Source organism: Anopheles stephensi, chromosome 2 (genome assembly GCF_013141755.1).
Source record: "Anopheles stephensi strain Indian chromosome 2, UCI_ANSTEP_V1.0, whole genome shotgun sequence".
In the NCBI taxonomy this organism is placed as follows: Eukaryota; Metazoa; Arthropoda; class Insecta; order Diptera; family Culicidae; genus Anopheles; species Anopheles stephensi.
Genome location: NC_050202.1, coordinates 18,810,048 through 18,830,052, shown reverse-complemented (window position 1 = coordinate 18,830,052; position 20,005 = coordinate 18,810,048). Strand labels below are relative to the sequence as shown.

General features: G+C 42.0%; 1 protein-coding gene across 6 annotated transcripts in view; it reads left to right on the top strand.

Annotated features, from left to right (window-relative positions):
• The window catches only part of LOC118507277 (neuropeptide CCHamide-1 receptor-like), a 55,881-nt gene extending 38,368 nt beyond the window's left edge, over window positions 1–17,513 (top strand). For all 6 annotated transcript variants that reach the window (XM_036045585.1, XM_036045584.1, XM_036045587.1 and 3 more), the window contains exons 8-10: window positions 2,972–3,109; window positions 3,547–3,675; window positions 10,844–17,513. In XM_036045585.1, coding sequence (XP_035901478.1) covers window positions 2,972–3,109; window positions 3,547–3,675; window positions 10,844–10,937 — 361 coding nt within the window. In that variant the 3' untranslated portion in view covers window positions 10,938–17,513. The remainder of the gene's footprint in view (window positions 1–2,971; window positions 3,110–3,546; window positions 3,676–10,843) is intronic.
• Window positions 17,514–20,005: the final 2,492 nt, after the last annotated feature.

The window sequence follows — 20,005 nt, the reverse complement described above, 5'->3', positions numbered from 1 at the left end:
CAAGCGATTTTCTTCAAAGGCTATTGTCGCGCTAGGCACCAGAAAAAGTTGCGCCTACTATGATTAAGTGATTTAGTACGATAGCTGTAGTAGTAAGATGGCCATGCCATGGTTATCCATGCCTGATAGTTTTTAAAAGTTTTCAGTACTACTCTTAACTCTTACTCTTTCTTGGAAACTTACTTCACGTTCCAAGTATCATTAGGCAAACGGTTCAGATTTTCCTATTCAATGTACAATTAATCTCCTTAAAATTACACAAGAAACCCTTCCATTTCATCCCCCATATCACTTCCAAACCGTTGGATTAAACTTGCAAATAGTTGGTCAAAACCGTCGCTCGAGTGTAATTGCATAGCTCATTTAGCGTGTGACGCATACAAGACGGAGGATGTTCCACCGCTTGTACAGGAGGCTCCAACAGAAGCAGGACACCGCAAAAAAACACATCGCAAACTGCCAGCCATGTCGTTCGTTACGAGTGGTTTGGAATTTGAAAAATGGTTGCTTGCTCTTGTTTCTGCCGGCTACGGCGGGGCATGAATAACTTTTTGGTGCTTTTGTTTGTTTTAATGAAGTTTTCCGGGCCGGCAAACCGACACTCGAAAGCAGCAGTGTTCCGGGTCGGAACGAAGAATGGCTTTTCCGGGAGCTGTGTGAGCTACACCAAGGTCCAACAATTTCAGCTTCTGGCCATGAGTAACTTTTCCGAAACATCAAGATGTGATGTTTGGCGAGTGAGCTTTTGCTCTTTTTTCTTCATCTTCACCAAAGATTAGTTTCATGGTCAGGTATATAACACGATGTGTACCCATTGCATTAACGACGGTCTCAAAGCTGTAATCATGGTTTGGGCTAAGGGCTTTGTGGTGTACTGCTTCCCAGAGAAATAAGATTTAGATTGTGTATAATTTCTTTTTCATGGTATCACCTGCAGCTTCCCATACGAACTTGCTTAAATAGTTTTACGGCTACTTCCATTTAGTTTATTTTTTCATAGCCAGAATTGATCACCTTAGTGTAAGTTTACAGCAGCGCCATCTATTGCAAAATCTACTTAATTTTAATTACCTTCTCCTGTTATTTGGGTCTACAATCAAGCTTAGTTGAGGATCAGTTTCTTCGATGGTTTGCTATATTTAAAGAACAATTCGTAGAACTGTTGGTTTGGTTTAAGCTCTCAATGGGATGAAAAATAAATATTTTCACGAAAATTGCATACTTCAAGGCGATTCTAGAAAATCGATCTTTTGCAGTGGAAAAGTACTATTCTGACGCGTTTCGTTGATGTACATGCTATTAATATTTTAAAGGCACGCATCAAACCGATTCTATCTTTCATTCTACGCTTCAGCTAGCCACGTGCATCCAAACGGCACGAAAGAACTGCTTATTCATTTCTTAAAATCCAAATGCGTTAAACCTTCCTCCGGAGAAGAAATACGTGCTGAAGCTTATGATCGTGATTTGCTCATTCATCTTGGGGAGACAGCATAGAGCAACCGTTCAGAAAGGGCATTTCATTTCGAGGATCAACCAAACCAGCACCATCATTCTGGTTCGTACGACGTTCATCGGTGGGCAGCTTTCACCAGTGCGATTTTCTTAATCATCATTCCTGCCTTGCCTGATGGGATGCCATTTACGCAAAAAGGCGGTGGTGAGATAGGAAGAAAAGAAACCCATATTTTTAATGCGTCACTGTACGCCACTGTATGATTCGTCTGGGCAGCTTGTGGCGGTGTTTTTTTTTAAGTGCCGAAAAATGTCTTCTAATTTGTTAAACATGCGTAAGCGTAGCTTGCTTGTTCTAGTACTGCTCGCGTAATCTTATTAATTTCTTCATTTCAAAAGTGCGCAGACTTTCACTTCTATTACCACCTGCTTTATCAATTAGGCGGGCATTTTTCGTGCCGGTAAAGTGTAGCTAGACGAGAGGCTCAAATTTGACTGTAATTTTTCAACGCAAGTGAAGGCGATTTATCATGTTCCATTATTAAATTTGTTGTTTTGGGTAATGAGCACTGTAAGTTATCATTTTAATGGCTGCGGTGCAATGACCTGCGTTCGGGATAACTCTGATACGTTTGTTTCTTTTATGTTTGAAAGCGTTTTGTTCATCTGTTTCCTTCTCAATAGCAGCAGCTATTTTTTCGACATGCGAGTTAGCATACATTTAGGCGCAGTTTCATGAAATATTTGTAGATAAGAAACAGTTCAATTATTGGCTGATCTCTAGCAACTTTTGCAATTACTAACGAAGAATGGTCGTAAAAGCATATTAATAAATCTTGGCTTCAAAAAATAATGCATAAGTCCTTCTCTGAAACTCTCTCCTTCAAATTTTTATTTAATTTTGCTCTCTACCGGGCATGTCTCGAGTGGAAAAGGGACCCCAAAGGATTGTTATGAAATCAAGCTTAATTTATTTTCAAACCCAAGAAAAGCTTTTTCCCATCCTCCTGCGAACTCATTCAAAAGATTATCAATATGATTGCCCATCTGGAGAAGGGTTTAAACGTTAGGCAATAAGCCCTTTTTCTACCCACACTTGTCGCTTGTCTTTGAGCCGAAAAGGTTCCTTTTCCAGCCGACGGTCGCATTTAATCTGCCGTCAGCATGAGCATTCTTTTCATTTGAAAGGAGAGAACAAGAAAAACAAAACCGTTTACTGAAATCGAGCATAATTTGTGATTTTGAAGTAAACATGAATTGCAAACGATTGAATTTAATTTCACTGAAAATCTTTAGTAACATTTCCGGGATCTGTTTTCGAGGGCGAGATTCTTGTTTGATTCTTGTTCTCAGAAAAGATGACTATACTTGTTCAATGGACCTTAAACGAAATTTGGTGGAGTTTGCAAATGGTGATATGTGGACAGAAGGCCACTATCGAAATTTCAGTTTTAATTCCACCCAACTAGTAATAGTCACGGTCTACATTTTTCTTTTCTTTTTTTGTCTTTAACAGTCCAAACTTCAACGAGGATTACAATGGATTTTGGCACGTACTGCGAATAGTAGGCTTTTGCCTGTCGTTCGCAAACAGCTGTGCCAATCCAGTGGCACTGTACTGTGTTAGTGGTGCCTTCCGGAAGCATTTCAATCGGTACGTATCATGCTCGAACAGAAGAAAAGAACAACAATCTAGGAAGAAAAAAACCCGAACTGGAAAATGAAACAAAAAAACCGGACAACATTCTAGCTCTCTACAACCCAGATGGTACCACTGATGAGGAGGGTTTTCTTGGCCGGCGTTGCATTGTCGAAAAGCTGCGAGGTTTGAAAATCTGTCAGACCGTTCGTACAGACGATACGTCATACCCATCGGCCCATATACCCTTGTTGATTTAATGAGGGTGAAACACGCCTTCTTTTTCTAAGTACCGGTTCGGTCTCCGGTCTGGATGTAGGCAATGGTCATTCATTTCGGTAAAATCCATCACCACCGGGCTGGACGCTAGAAAACCCTTTACATTACAGTGGGACGTCGTGTTTGTTTTCAGGAATATAGAGCGTGTTTTTTGTCGGAATTCCTTTTCTTAGGTATCTGCTGTGCGATGGAAGCTCGAGCAGTCGGCGAAGGCACGGAGACAATCTGGCACCGAGAGATACATCCCTTACCAGCACCATGTCCCGCCGGTACACCAGCAAACGGATGCAATCGCTGCGAATGTAAGTAGGGTCACACCGAGCAGGGGGGGGGGGGGGGGTCACAAACGGTAGCGGGGATTAGCTGTAAGGATCTTTCAAAGGGTTGATGAGTTCAGTGAAAGGGTTCAGCCACGATGGACGTCACGCAGTAAGGCCGTTCGTGCCTAATGCTATTCCAGCCTGGTGTGATGTTGGTGGACACGGGCCACAGTGAAAAGGATAAAATGATTGGAAAGTAGAATGCTTCAGTGCCTACTGTGTGTCCGAATGTCCGCCAACTAGTGCCTTTTATGCGATCTTTTAGGGTGATCCTCGGAAATGGAGAAAAAAAGCTCTTTCTTCGCCAGCTGAACTCTGTGACTTATTTCGAATTTTTTTCTCTTTTTCCTCCTCATTTAATCACACTCGAAATTTCGAATTTTTTCCAACCCACACGTTCCTCGTATTTAGACGAGGGGTTTCGTGGGAAAATAAAAGACACATAATTTTCTATCATGCTCGCTCCCACGTGCCTGTATCCCACATTTGACGATTTTGCCTAACCGCATGTTGGCGTAAGTGCATTGGTAAACAAGCGTTAAAGCTTCAAGAAAAATCATTCCGATCGAAACGTAGTTTTTGAACCGCCAGGTTGCTGTGATTACATTCATTGCGTATTGCCAAACGAACTGTCAGGGATTGTTTTGACGTAAGTAGGTTTTTGTGTTGTTTTGATTTTTTTCCTGCTGTGACCAATACAGTCAAAAGGTCAAAAGGGCATACCATTAAGTGGAACAGAATTCCATTATCAATTAGGGCATCACAAAACATATTTCTAAAGCGCTTTGCTTTTCTTGGTAAGCGAATTTTGTAAATGCGAATTGCATACTTTTGATTTACTTTTTTTTATCTAATTTCTGTTGAATTCATTTGCCAGTCATGAATTATGAATGGCATGAGCATGATATTAAAAAAAAACTTGTACCTTGTTATCAGCCAAATGAATGCATCATGTCAAATCAACCAGAAACACCATGCGCCTCCATTAGGGGTGTTGTTTTTTTTCGCACACCTCTTCATTCAGATAAATGAAGTCTTTCATTTCCTCATTGTCACTGCCCTGCCCGCTCGCTGTAACGCACCGGTAACCGGTAGGAATGAAGAGGCTTTCATATTTTTTGGGACACACATACATCATGGGCCATTTCTAAGAAACTATGATGAATTGGGTTAAGGCATCGGAATGAGCTTCCGACAGTGCTTGATGGATACTGCTCCCAAAGCCTGCTGGCCGGCCCGTGCTGGCTGGCTGGCTGGCTGTTCGTAATCCAAATCCATCTGACAATCATCAGTCCGGGTGGGGTGAGTGTTGCGTTTCATCTCAAAATGGAATGGAACCGGCTGAACTCTTCCGGAAAAGGTACATACATGGCTGTGTGCACGGGGCTTAAACAATCGGACGAGAATGTAGCACCACTCTTTTCGGGCCTGTTTTGTGTGTGTGTGTGTGTGTCAGTGTCTTTTTTTTGCATAAAGCAAACGTAAGTGGTAATGAAGATATTGGAAAGGGAAGTAGGAAATTTGCCGGAAAACCAGCGCCACCATTAATTTACTTGTCGGTTGTTGGGCGCGTCGGAGGCTGCACAGCGAGCAACGAATGGAACGTCTCGGTAACACTAATCTCTAATGGTATCTGTCAATTTTGCCGTACGTTTCTGCGTGTGTCGTTGTTGCCCCTTCATGCGTCCAGCTGCAGGATGTTGATGAGAAAAGTTGCCCCCCAACGGTAAGGGAATGAATGAATGATATACTTTCGCCGGGGTCGGGGCAAGCCGGATGGGTATAATTCATTACACGCTGGCGCGTACGCCACGCTCTGTGGACAAAAATCACGGTATGGAAAGGTTGCGGCTGGATGGATGGCCGCCGGCTAGACAGAGCTCTTCCATTGTCATCTTTAGCTGCCCTTAGCGATTGTTGGCTCGTGTCACAAGACCACCAGCTAACCAACCCACAGGACGAAGGTCATCGGAGCCTTGGTTTCTGCTGGAAACGTGACAATTTGTACAAATGAAGGAACTGATGAAAGCAGAGCCAACAATCGTTATTACAGTCATCAGCAGTGCCTTCATGTTCTTCTTCCCGTTTCCAGGCTATTGGATATTATAAAACTTTCTGTGTTAGTTTCGACGTCCATCGGCGTAAATGTGAGTGTTTGGATTTTGCGTCCCCCGTCCACGGTGCAAAAATTGCTTATTAAAGACCTTTTATCAATAATGCCCTGCAATGGCAAATTGTGCAAATGTGCCGTACACCGAAATGAAACGATGATTAATGTTGATGTTTCGCTGACGCAATCTTGACACTGGCCTGACGTACGGTAAAATGGGTCGGGATGGCTATGCGGGAATACAGGCGGCTCTGTATATCGGTTGTATATTGTTATCGATTTCCTTCTCGGAGGCCTTTCCCGGAGCTTGGGAGATTGAGAGCAAAAAAAAAAGAAAAGAAAACCTTGTATCAGCTGTTACACCAACCTAAACCATCGTCTCTTTCTTTCTCGCTTTGTTGCTCCCGAAAAACGCCAATCTGTCGATCAAGATCGACCATGTATCGGTGCTTGTGTGGCTTATTGATGGGTCCAAAAATAGGACGTATCGTTTACTGGCGGTGATGGTGAAACCATTCTTATTTAAGCATTTTCAGATGGAAACATTCTTTCAGTCTACCATCGCTCGACAGGCACACTTCAATCGTATCCTCTGCCTTTCTCTTGTTCTGCCCATCAAACTCCAATGTGACTTGAGGGTTCTATTTAAACTGGAAACAAATATTCGCCCGCCTATTGAAATTCCCAGTATATTTGTCACGTTTTTTTTGCCACTCGGTGATGTAAGCTGCTGCTGCGCCCATTTGGGATTTTATTTCAGTGTCATCAACCACCTCACACCAGAGCACTTGTTCCTTCTGTTTTTGTATATCCCCTTTTGTTTTCCTTCACTTTTTTTCCCCCCGCACGTGTGTTTTGTTCTCCTTGCGCTGCTACTCAATATCGGGTGACGTTTATTTGCAATCCTGCCATCGTCAGCAATTCCCTTGTCGGCAAGGTGCACTGCACAATGGGTGTGCTTGACGAAATAGCTACGCTTCGCTTGGTTTGCTTCCTTTTTTTTGCTGACGTCGGCAGCTAATTTGTTTAATTTATAGCTCATTCTACAACGGGCTAAACGGAAAAAAGAGCATACTGTTGCTGGCTTCATTTTTGGGGGAAGTTGAGCACGAACCTGCAACATGGCAGCTAATTGTGGCGCCTAACAACGTAAGCACCTCGTGCTCAAAGGCGGAATCTTCGGTTTTGGTTGGATGGTTCGGCCAATTTTTGCGTCACCTACTCCACCAGGTGGTAGAACAATTAAGCGAGATTGTTACAAAATTGACACCGTCAGACGTTCATTACATGGGTTTTTTCTTCCTATGTTGTTTGTGCTTTTGAAGCTTTCGGCCATGGTTTGGTCGGTTGAAGCGTGGAGACAGTTTTTTTGTTAGGTTCCGTGACCAGGATGAAAGCAATGGCGATAACTATTATAAATCGTTTCAAATGGCTAATGAAGTACAATTACAATAACCATCCTTTTTGATCGTTTGTTGTGTATGTAGCATGGGGTTGAGCTTAGAATCCTGGTCATGGCACCAAAAGCAGTGATTTTTTATGATAATTTGTGCATGTCTAAAGCATCGGATTCATTTCTTATAGTGTCTATCTGTGTCAAGTAGCTACACTTTAATGGCATGAGTTCATGTATTTTAAGCAGTTGAAAAGCTTCCAAGAAAAAGGGACTCGCTTACTTTGATGCTTTCTTATTCTATGAAGACATTGGTCATCACGGTCCAGGAATAGGAATAGTAAACGTCAAACCAAGAGAATTCGTAAAATGCTCATGTGATTCCAGTGGTGGACGTTCCATGATAGGACAAATCCCTACCCACGCAGTCGATGCCAGCGCACTTTAGAGCTGCATGCTGGGTTTTCTTTAATTAAATGCCTACCAATTACGAACCGTTCCGTGTTCCAAGTATTCTGGCAGCTTTAAATAAAGCCTGCAATAAACACTTCCCCCACTAGAACGAACCCGCCACAAAACAAAAACAAAAATCTCTCGCCTTGCATAAACCAGATCTTATTTTCCCTTCAATTTACGTGGGTGCTGTAACCTGTCACCTGTCAGTTAAGGTTTGGTTGTGCGTCAAATACACACAGTCCAGCACATCATCGTGCATGCCTGCAGCGCTGTCACGTGACAGCGACCGAGTACGAGATACTCAGCTTGACACTCAGCTGAAGGTTTCATTTCTCCGAACGCAATTGCCTACACCTAGGCGTGCTGCAAGCCGCCTTACATGGCGCTGTGATGTACGGGTAGCAATTACATTAGTGGTAGATAATTATATCTACACCGTTTCACACTTTTTTATCGCTTTGCTAACCAACACCGTTGGAGATGTGTGAATCATGTGAAAGAGGGCCAACACTTGTCTGTCACGGTTGAAGTGTGGAAGGTTTTTTGTTTTCAAATAAATAAATAATGAGCTTCGAAATGGAGCTTAAAGGTTTTTTTTTATGTGATAAGCAACAACTAAAGCATTTCTGATAATTAATTAGGGGAGAGCCTAAGTGAAGGTTTCACAATATAAATATGAAAAGCTTCTTCTCAATCACTAAGTATGTAAGCTTTATAGTATAAACCCATTGCTTTCAGTAAGACTTCTTTTAATCGTGATTCGGATAATCCGTGTGTTTTAAATAAAACGGCAAAAGCTTTGATGCTTCGATTAATTTGTAGGTTTGATAGGATATCTAAGTGCATGGGCTACACTATATGAACCAATTTAAATCAGTCAGCCATCGTGCCTTCGAAAAAATGGTGACCTACTCCTAATTTAATCTTGAACCGGTTTTGAACCTGTTATTACTCTTGAATTATGAAAATTGAAAAATTGACAAGCGGACGGATATTTAACACCAGCAAACACTTCAAGCATCGTAAAAATGTTGATCCAGTCTCAAGCTCAAGCAAATGTTAGCGCAGTGATGAAATTATTTATCCATCCATTATCACAACTTCCGTTTCTTTCTCGCGGCTTAAGCAAGGTGTGCTTTTTTTGTGTGTGTGTGTGTGTGTGTGTGTGTGAGCTTATTCAATAATTTCTAGAGCAGTGTTAAACGTTAAACTAACATCGAAGCTTGCTGGGTGGGGCGAGAAGCGCACGACATCTGTGCTTTCCCCCCCCCTCCCGGTCACATGCCCAATTTCTCGGTCCGGTGCGCTAAAAGGAGAAATCTTATTCAGGACCCAACCGATCCTGCTGCATAGTGTGGAACTCGTTCAATTAAAGTTACGCCACTCAGCGAACGCTGGCGACGAACAGGGCGAACCAAACTAGTTTCCTGCGCACGTACACCTACCTTCGGGTGACTAGGATATGCGGGTTTTGGTCCGGACTTGATAAGCTGTCAAGCTTCCCATCAAATGGGGAGCTAAACCTCCATCTTATCGGGGATTACTCTTCGCCACAGGTGGATTACGAGGATAAATATCCTGCCCGCAAACAGCTAGTCCATCCGCTCGTCGGTGTAACACCGGCCGGTCGGTGTTTGACCTTCTGCTCAACAATGCCGGCCTCGGATACGTTGGGTAAACTTTGATAAGGTGTTTCCTCGCACTCGGTGGACACCGAGCGGATGTGAAATGAAAATTGTGGGAAAAATGTCATTTTCTCTGTGGTGGGGAATAAAAACCGACCAACTTTTTAATAAACTTCACAGCACTCGGTGTGAAGGTGGCAGGTGAGGGGTTTTTTTTTTGTAATTGGTAAAGTAGTAAGACCTTTGATAGGGAGTGACTAGAAGCTTGAGTAAGGATCGTGAAGGTATTTACCATTTAAATGGATTTTGAGGTATTATTTCTATCTTAAAAATTGTATTAAATAATGTAATACAAAGCCTTAAAGAAAAGACTTGCTTGTTCTAGTATGCAATTCAAATCCTGGTCAAGTATCCTGGTCACGGCATCAGACACGCTTCAAGAATGTTACGCGAGATTAAAGCTCATCGCATCCGCATGTTTTCAAGATGAACCTCCCATTTCCTTCCTGCTCCAAATTTCGGTGTCAATCCCGTAAAGCATAAGTGCTCTCCGCAACACTAATCCGGCCAGCTTTAACGCTCTGCTCACCCAAATCTAATGGTACGAAAATTAATATACCCACATTTGCTTCCAGCCAACACCGAAACAAGACTCCCCATCCAAAGCGTACGCACCCCTTTTGATGGGTCCTTAAGGCAGCTAATCTTTTTGCTTGATTAAATTCAGCAAATGGCGAACGGCGAATCCTTGCTAAATTCGTTCATTTGCTGTCACATGCCCCCGTGCCCGCACAACAAAACATGGGAAATGGGGAGACCGGAATCAGACGGAAAAGGACGCATTTTCATGATGGTGCGAAATAAAAATGAGGGACTCCCGTCACCGACAAGCTTCACGGAACGTATCCCGTACGATGAGGTGTATCAGGCGTACGATACAAGCAGAAAAATGGCATGGAAATGAAGCGGAAGAAACGAAACTGGACCACTTTTCTGTTTTTATCTCTCGCTTTCTCTCTCTCTCTCTCTCTCTCTCTGTCTTTCTCTGTTCCTTCCCTCTTCTATCACGGTTGGCAAAACCGATTGGTTAAATCGATATTTAACGACGCTTGAAACGATGACGGGCTTCCCCGGGGGTTGATCGATATAATCGACACAAATTGCCCATAATTGCTTGCCGCGAATTGCTTCGACAAAACAATGAGTAAACGATCTGGCAATAAAGTGCGCGATCCTTTGGTGGACCCGCTGACATTGCTTTAATCGTTATTTACTGCAAGAGGACGCTGTACAGTGATAATGGCATGGGCATTTAGCTGAGCGGTGCATTTGATTTAAGCTGTCCATCAATTGCCAATGAAGTTACGCATATTTACAGTGAAGAACGGTAATATTCTTACAGGAATGTTGTTAATGGTCCGGATATTGTTGGGAAGGAAACTTACAGGGTTCTGTCACTTTAAAAGATCCAGCAGATTTCGCAAACATGTGTGAAAGCTGCGTACTTGCTGTAACAATTCGTTTAACAAATAAAACCCTTTGTTTCTGTTTCGATTCCACCCACAGAAACATCCAGGAGACGACGATCGTGATGATACCGAACGGCAACTCCAAATCGGAGGGCGCAGTGCACGAAAAGGAAATGGTGTGTTTGTCGTAACAGCGAAAGCACCATCTACCGGGCGCCGGAAACCGAACCCGGGGTGTTATCCCAAGGCTAGCGACGACCCACGAGCTGCCGTCGACGGATGCTAGCTGCGACGCGGATGGGGTGGATGTTGGTGGTGACGCTGACCAAGATTTGTGGCCTACGAAAGGAGCAACAACCGGCGACCGGAAGCTGCCGACCGTCGGTTTCCGATTGCCTCCGGGTCGTTCCGCGGTACGGCCACGCCAAGCGTGCGAAATGAGCAAGGTTTGATTTACGACACCCGGCGCGCGAGAGTATGCACGTCGTGTATATTAGTGTACGTATGTGTGTGCGTGTGTGTGTTTGTAAGTGAGTAAGACTGTCCATTTGCGAGTTGGAAAATGATTGATAAGTGTTTTTGGAAAAGCCCTTTTGCGGTAGGATGATTGTTGCTCTCACTCTCGCGCTTCACTGACGACCATATTGAGCGTTAGCTTAATGTTTGTGGTTTTCAAAATGGAGTTTACATGAAGTTTGTGTTTAGAGTACCTTGAAGTTGAAAGAGATTTGTTGGTATAATTTTGTAACACTTTTTAGAGGTCCTTGTTTGCCGAAAACTGTATTTTAAACTATTTATATTTCAGCACAATTCGTCTATAGTAGAGACGCCAAAAAGTATGCAATCCGCAACACATTTTCAATTTCTGTAAGGAAAAGGCATCTTTCTATGCCTATTTTACCTATTTATTTTTTCATTTGTATATTCCTTGTGCCAATATCTGCAAATCTACGTGATCGTGGTTTCATAGCTACAGTCTCAAATTGTCAGCCTCCTCATATGATCTCCTCGCACGAACCTCCCGTACCATGCGCCAAAAACCGATTTATGGTCAAACCGAGTCGAAGATTTCCGATCTACCAAATTTCCTAGCAACGCAGCTGCTTGTTTATGCAACCGGCATGACTTCATTCCGTATTCACCCAGCATCGCGGGATACGTTCGATAAATTTGCGGAAATGTCACCGGTTCGTGCAGAAGGAATGGACCGACTCTCGTGCAATTAGTGGCTTCATTTCCCTGGTATTTATCTTCCTTAGAGGAATCTGTGCCAGAAATTCGATCCAACCTTGTTTGCTGTTGCAATTTGGCTAGCTGGTTCACTTCATTGCTCAACGAACACGTTGACTAGGAAGAAGCTTTTTTTAACTCACAATTGACTGCTCTGTGGATTTCTGATAACTTTTCTGCAAAAAATTCTTCCTCAAAGCACCTAAATAAGGCATGCAACCATGAAACACCAAAATTTCGTAAGTTTTTCATCACCATTTAATTTCACACATCCAATCCATAAACGGCGAATCACATCGCTGAAGGCAATTATCTGACGAAAGCTTGCTGTGGCTGTTTTTTTTTTTCTTCCTTATCGTCGGGATCAGACGCCCGAAAAACTCGTCCCAGGTTTTCCTAAACTCCTGGTTCTTGCTAACGCCATTTGGGTTTCAACGCTGAACCGTTGAATGAATGTAGAGAGTTAGGGAGGCGATTGGCCTTCCGAGAAGGATTTCCGATCTGCCTTCAACCTCTACGATGATATGTCCGATGTCACTTTACGTCGGGGAAACGTGTTCGTAAACGTGAAGTTTATGATTGAATTCGGTATTTGAGACATGGCGGGGTTGAAGTTTTGTTGACCAAAGCGCGTTATCCCTTTTATTCCGGTAAAATATTTTTGTCCGCAATAAAAAAAAAACACAAGCATATGTCCGGTGAATGTTTGTACCAGCAACCGCTTTTCATGTTCAAGTGGTACTGATCCTTCTTGAGAAGTCGCTCGAAAACTAGCTGATTTGATTTAATGTTTGTTTTATTTGAAAACTAAAATGATAATTTGTACATTTCGTGAAATTTTTCGAAGAAAAGCATTAAGCATTAACTCCACTACCATTCGGTAGAGATTCTAATAATAAAAAAATTACCAAAAGCACAAATTTTCCTTCCCATTGTTTGAAGATTAGTGGATGGTGACGCTGGAAAGGTCGGACAATGGGATCCCGCCCAGCGCAAAAAAACGACATACTCTTATCGCTAATTATTCTGCGCGGGAGTAAATGTGTCAAGGAAAAAGAAAGGTCCGAAATAAAACACAAACCCCAGACAAATGTCCTTACCAATGGGGTGCGGAGGAAAGGTTAAGCAGAGCTTACAAATTACTGGCACTGGTAAGATTGCCCACCGTTCCGGTTGCTTTCCGGGGGCGACCGAAAAGGCACACAAAGAGAAACTCCAGTCCAGTCCAGATAACTTCGGAACCTTCAGCAGTCAACAGCTTTATCTGTTGTTGGGCTAGCTTAAGATTTGTCAAACAATTATAGGGCAACAAAAGTTGCTCTGCGCTGTCCAGGCAAGGTGTGTGTGTGTGCCTTTTTGTGGTAAATGAACAGCTGCTCTTGCTCGGCAATGTCAAGTGCACCGCTTTTAATGGTGTACGCTTTGCTTATCACGCTTTTCTGCTTCGGCAAGGAAAGTGCTTTCGTTTCGAGCGAACGATGAATCTTTGGTCGTTCTGTTTCTTTGCTCATTGGTATTCCCCGTTTTTCACTTCAAAGTTCAAATACTAGTCTGTGATGAAGCTAAGCGCATGGTTTGTTTAATCGCCCTTTTTATACCTTTCGGTCTATCCGAAGATAAAAGCCTTAAGCATGGTTCAGTGATAAAAAAACACATTTGCTTTGAAAGCCCGGCAAGAAAATCTCTTCATAGAACAGAACTAATTTCTTCTTCTACACGTAGCCGTCGGCTTTACTACACAACTACAACACTAATTTTAATACTAGATCCATCCTCAATCCGATGCAACGTTATACTCGCGCTGCTCGCTTGTACATGTCTGCAGTGAAACTAATTTACTGCTTCCGGTATTGATTTTGCATGTAAATGAGGTTAGTCCTTTAAGGAAGCACGATAGTGTGTATCATACTGCGCCAAACCCGAAGAATACGTGTCAAATTCAAATGATTCTCACATTGCATACATTTAGGCGCCTTTGATGAAACATTTCAAAGGCCTGTTTACTTGCTGTTGGTATGCGTATGAATAACACGATTAAGCTCAATTGAAGCCTCATGCTAATCCTTGCCACTTGCTGACCTTGGTAGCAAATTGGACAATTGTTTCCTTTCTGATTGCATGCTTTACAACTCAAAAACCTACCAAATAGTTCATTATTTTGTATGTCGTTCTCGAGTATGGAGTAGAAAGGATTTTTTTTGGACGATGCTTGTCTATTGTGATGCTGCTAAAACATTAAATTTGCATTCAATTAGCAACAGAAACATGACAATGTGGTAGGCCAATGCACGAGAAATTCTTGTTTTTTGTATTGCCTCAAACAGAATTGAAACAACGTGTTCTGGTTTGTATTGCAAAGAACACTCCGAACAGTACATATTTTAACCATTATACAGCCATATCTCCCAGGTTTGCCACGGGGCCACTACACACACTCACACTCGGGTTTGCCAACGAACCAACGAAACCAAATCACATCCATGTCTGCCAGACAACCTACATTGCGCTGCAAAATATGCTTCCGAATGTGGGTTTCGGGCTGAAAACGAAACCAAAAGCAAAACAAAACTTCTGCCGTTTCCACGCGATTGAAGAAATGATTCGGTCATGAATTTTTCATGCGCCACGAGTGCTGGAAAGTGAGGGAAGCCCATAAACAGTAAGGCGCAACGTGCAGCTAACGTCCGGCTTCGTTTGGTTTTTTTTTTTTCATCAAATTTGTTTTCAGCAAATCAAAATCTAATCACAGAATCATGTTCAATAATGTGAAAATCACCAACAGTTTCAATTATTCATGGCGATGTCACGTTGCTGGTGGGGATCATCTGAGTGGTAGCTTTTATCTGCTGAAAGCATGCTCGGTTTATGGGGGCTAGGTCAAAATAACCTTTCAATGGGGCTAAGTAGCGTGGTAGCGAAAATTTCTAAAAAGCCACTGTGAATGTGTCGTGCGGATTGCATGCTTTTAGGTGCATATTACTGCGCTACGCTGTTTGATAAATACATGCCTAAATTAGGGCGCCGAAATGAGGCTTTTTCAAACATCAATCAGTTACGCATCGCATGATGATTATGCTTGCTTTGCCGATGCCCTCTATTTGTATTGTATATGTTTAATGTCCCGCGAAATATTTAATACATATTTTCCATGATTTTTTTTCCACAAAGAATGGCAGTGAAAAAAAAAACCCCCCGAAAGCATTTCATTGAATATGCCGCCCAAACGCGCACGTGTCGCTAAAAAGAAATCCCACGTATGCGCGAGCTTTGCAGTTCTCTTCAAAATGAGCGTCGTATTAATTTGATACAGCTCGCGAAACAGATTGATGAGCATCTGTTTGTATAAACAGATAGCAGATATATGTATTCTCATGCATGCGCTGTGAGGGTGAACTTGAAGAATCAACCCTACGCGCGATCGCTGCTTTACCATCCACCGCTCTGAATTTAATTTGCATCTTCAAGAAACAAAACTGTACACAAAGTGCTATGGCAGATTTATCGTTTTGCATCAATGCAAGTCATACCTTGAGTTGTTACTGATAAATCTCATCCTCTCTCGTCCCCGGTTCAATTGTCCCTTTGATGTGCGTCCAATGTATTCCGAAACCCTTTCATCGCAAACGATTCTCACAATCTGGACGGATGATTTATTGGATCTCGATAGCAATTTATGTTTGAAACTTCTAAGACTAACCTGTTGGGATGTAACTCATCCCTGTGAGTTGCAGATCTTTTGTTTAACATTCCATTGCCTATTTTTTGTTACATTTGATCAAAAAAATGTTTCCTCGAACTTAAACAACTTCTTCCTGCTGCCGGTTAAATATTGTTCAATAAGCGTTTTTCAGAACTTGGGTGTACGATGTATGATTTGTTGCATAAAACAATAATTTATAATAATCATTAAAGAAAGGGAGCAATCATAACCTCCTCAACAGTCGCTGGCGTTTTCTACAGTATACGCCTAAAGGTAGGCAATGAATTTAAGTACATCCTTATTTTGCAGGAAACATCACTGTTGAACTGACTTTAAAACGCCTTTTTTGCATAATTTAAGGCGCAGTAAACTCAATTTGAATCTTAATATCCACACGATAAGCACGTTAAATTATGTTCATATAATAATAAGCGTTAAGATTTATACTTAAAGCTCATATTTTTTTATCTATAAATTTAATGTAAATGTTTCGTCTAAGGTACCCGTTTCGGCTACCCCCGTATCTGATCAACGGTTGATTAGTTTTAATTTATTCGAATCCTCCACTCGCAGACACACTTTCGGGCAAGCTTCAAAACTCTGCGTAACACTATAGGAAACCTCTCGCCAAAGCTAAACAACGAACAATTTATCTTAATGGAAATTATTTCTTAGAATGAAATCCACCAAACATTTGCTCGCCATCGATGGGGCAGGGGGAGGGCGGAGCAAGAGGAGAGCAACGGGATCGTAAATCAAACCATGCTTACCCTCCACGTGATCTGACAGCGTGCACGAGCGTCAACTCGTGCTTTACCGAAATGGGAGGACGATTTTGTATAAATAATCGTGATATGTAGAAAAAACGAAAAAAATAAAACACGCGCAGTTGTAAAGCTGAACACTAATGTACATTTCACCAAAAATAGAATCAATTACTGTGGAAGGCGTAGAGCATAATTTAATAAGAACTTTCTAAACAACAAACCCCGGGTTCTAATGATAGAACCGCTCGGGAGCCAATGTGGGCGAAAATAAAACTGTTAATTAAGGCTAGCTATTGAATAGGATAATTTATTTTTACACGTAGCGCACACATACACAGGACTCACACATCTACATTTAAAGCATCTAGGTAATCCGTGACGCTGTACAAAAAAAAACGCTTTTTTCTAGAGAACTTTGGCATTGATTTCTTCTGCTTGAATGGTAAGCCCGTAACTAGAAAGGAAAGCTGACAGTTATCTATGATTTACACCGTACACAAGAACGAACCACACACTCAGAAACACACACACAGATACAGAAACGCTTAGCTGTAAAGATGTAATGGAAAGCAAATAATTTCAAACCTGTCACTGTCCAATTGGCAAAACAACGGTAAGGTTTTGCAAACAACGTAAAACGATGCATTTCACGACGCCCAAATACGTAGAAATGCGTTTCTCATCAGTGCTGTTGATAATAAATAACGGAAAACAAACCAACATGAATGTAAAAAGAAAATTGAAACACGAATCCAATCTGATCCAAATGAGATAAAACGGTGCTAAATGCCGTCTGTACAGTGTTACTTAAGATCCGCTTAGGAGCGACCTCGGGAACCTTTTAGAGTCACGTTACGCGCTATAGGGAAAAAGAAGCATCATATAGTAGATGGGTAATATTTACACCGGCAAAGCGTTTGAATAGTATTTAAGTCACTCCTTTCGTGTAAGTATATCAGAAGCATGTAAATGAATTAGGCAAGAGAGCGAAAACCCAACCGAACCAGAACAGTATGTAAATGAAAGAGGAAATAAAATCGTGATTTAATTAACAGGTGCTCTAATTGTTACATACGTTTGTTTATTATTCAATTGCGAAGTTTTATATATCACTATTTTATTCTTGTAGCTCTTATTCGTGTGATTAAACTGGTGGCTGCGAGCTTCAGTTGAAATACGCCCAAAGGTAGGCAATGTGCAGTTCAAATCGCAGTTGGCTGCATACGGATTAACATTACTTGACGTACGCAGCCAAAATTTCAAATATTGACACGTGAAGCAATAGTATGATAGTTTTTAATACTTAAATTATTTTTAAACGTATTTTAATACATATTGCGGAACGTAAATACATTTCAGCAGAGGTCAAATTTTATTCCTAACAAAGTCAACAAAAAAAAACCTCTCAAAGCGACAATTTCTCTGCAAGGGCGGAAATTTCTTCACTTCACTCGATAATTTTCCGTGGAAAATAAAGCTCCATTAAGCTTGTTACACACTATGCAGTGGAAGCAAATTTTCCGGAAAAACTGCATTCAACAAGAATGCAAATAGTGCTGGACCAGTAAGCAGTTTTGCGGTGGTGCCTGATGATTGTGCTGGGGAAATATTTATTCCGGAACGGATTTCTTTTCCCAGAACTCTAGTCCCTTCAATGCAGTTGTCTTGCGTACATTGCAAGTCCGTCCTCTAGTGCACTCTACATCACTATTTCTAAGGAGAATTTCCTTAATAATAATAAGAGGAAAATAACTAACGTTTCCTGGCTGGGAGTGGACGTTTACAAAGCAATCGCTATGAAGATTTTGTCCGGGAATGAGCAAAATATTTATTCTTCTTTAGTTGAATGGTCATATAATCTTGTAGCTGGATGTGAAACATTCATTTACTCTGAAGGCAGGTTTATTTTTAGGAAAGTAATTGTATTAAGAGCATGGGCAAATATTAACTTCAATTTTAATGCTTCACCTCAAATGTGTCGCTCAACATAAAAGGGGACAACACAGAATCTAAGATTGACATAATGTTTCGGTTATTCCCAAGCATAATTCCACCAGCGATAAGCGTGTTCATTAAAAACAAATTAAAATCTATTAAACTGATTACGAGTAGAACACGCAGAGCATAACCAACCGTAAAGTTAGAACTATTTTTTCGATTCCACTCCAGTACTCCTTTCATTTTTACCCCTTTTTTCGTCGAATTCTGTCTCTTTTTCGCACCCTCGACCTTCAGAAAGTTCTTTCTCTCTATCTCTCTCTCTCCCTCTCTCCCTCTCATTAAAGCGCATTGATCCGAGAGCATAATTTTCACGCATCGTAGCATGCTGTTGGTAAGCGATCGGTGTCGATGTGTGCGTAAACGCTGGTGTTCGCAAAACATCAAAACGCACCTGGCTTTACATTGTCGCCCCTTCCGTTATCATGGTGCTTCCTTGCCCTTCCTCGTCCTTCTCGTTTCATGCGTCGTTACCACCGTGGAACAGTCCTTTCCTGTTCTGCGTTCTTCCACACGGTCGCGGGTTAACGAATTTTCGGTCGTGGAAGGTAAAAGCAACAGGGCACATGTGGCCAGGCACACGTTTCAACACTGCTCGTGGCATTAAGAGACTGTGTGTGTGTGTGTGTGTGTGTGTGTGTGTGTGAGCGGTTTTTTACATCAAAGATTCAGCTGCACTTTTCGAGAAGCTTCTCTTGATGGCTTTTAAGCATAAGAATTGCTAATTTTGATACCATTCGTCCATCAGGACGTAATGTTCCAGTAAGTTCTTCGGGACCAACATCACTCTAATATCCACTGCATTACCGAACGGCACCGACAGCGCGATGGATAAGAGTAATTGGAAAATATTCAAAACAAATGGCCCGATATTAGTCACAGGAAATGCAAGCTGCACCGGAAAGCTGCATCTCAGTAAACACTGCTGTTCCGGTTCGGATTGGAGGTCCGGAAGCGACCAACTTCATGCCATGAGAAATGACTTTTCCTACAGTTTGCATACATCGGAATGCGTCGGATTGAATAATTTTGCTTCCGCAAATTCCTGCCAACCGCAAGGAACGCTGTGGACCGCAATTTCCCCCAACAAACGGTTACTTGAATTTCTCGACATCGTGCGAAACATTACCAGGGACAAATGACTGTCAACCCAAATGGTGTCCTCTAGCAGGGGCAGAGAAGCATAAGCACAGATGAAATGCAATTGTATAAAAATACGATTTGTCGCTAAAAGTTGCTTCCGAGGGCGATAAGAATAGCTTAGAGTAAATGCTTCGCAATCAAGACATACAACCTAATGTTTCGAAATGTGTGGTAAAAATTGGAACACACACACACTTTTCAGACCCAATTACAAGACTTCTTCAAAACTTCCAGCCTTCACTCGGCATGCTTTCTTTCGCTATCTCCTCTTGACACGCATTTGCCGGAATGCATCTCCCTTCTCGACATGAACGACCGATGTCGAACGCATCTGGATGTGATGCATCTTCTACCCTTACCCAACAGCCCTTCCTTCCTTCCTCCTCCTCCATCCCCTTGGCTGTGAGTGCAAAAAGGGACC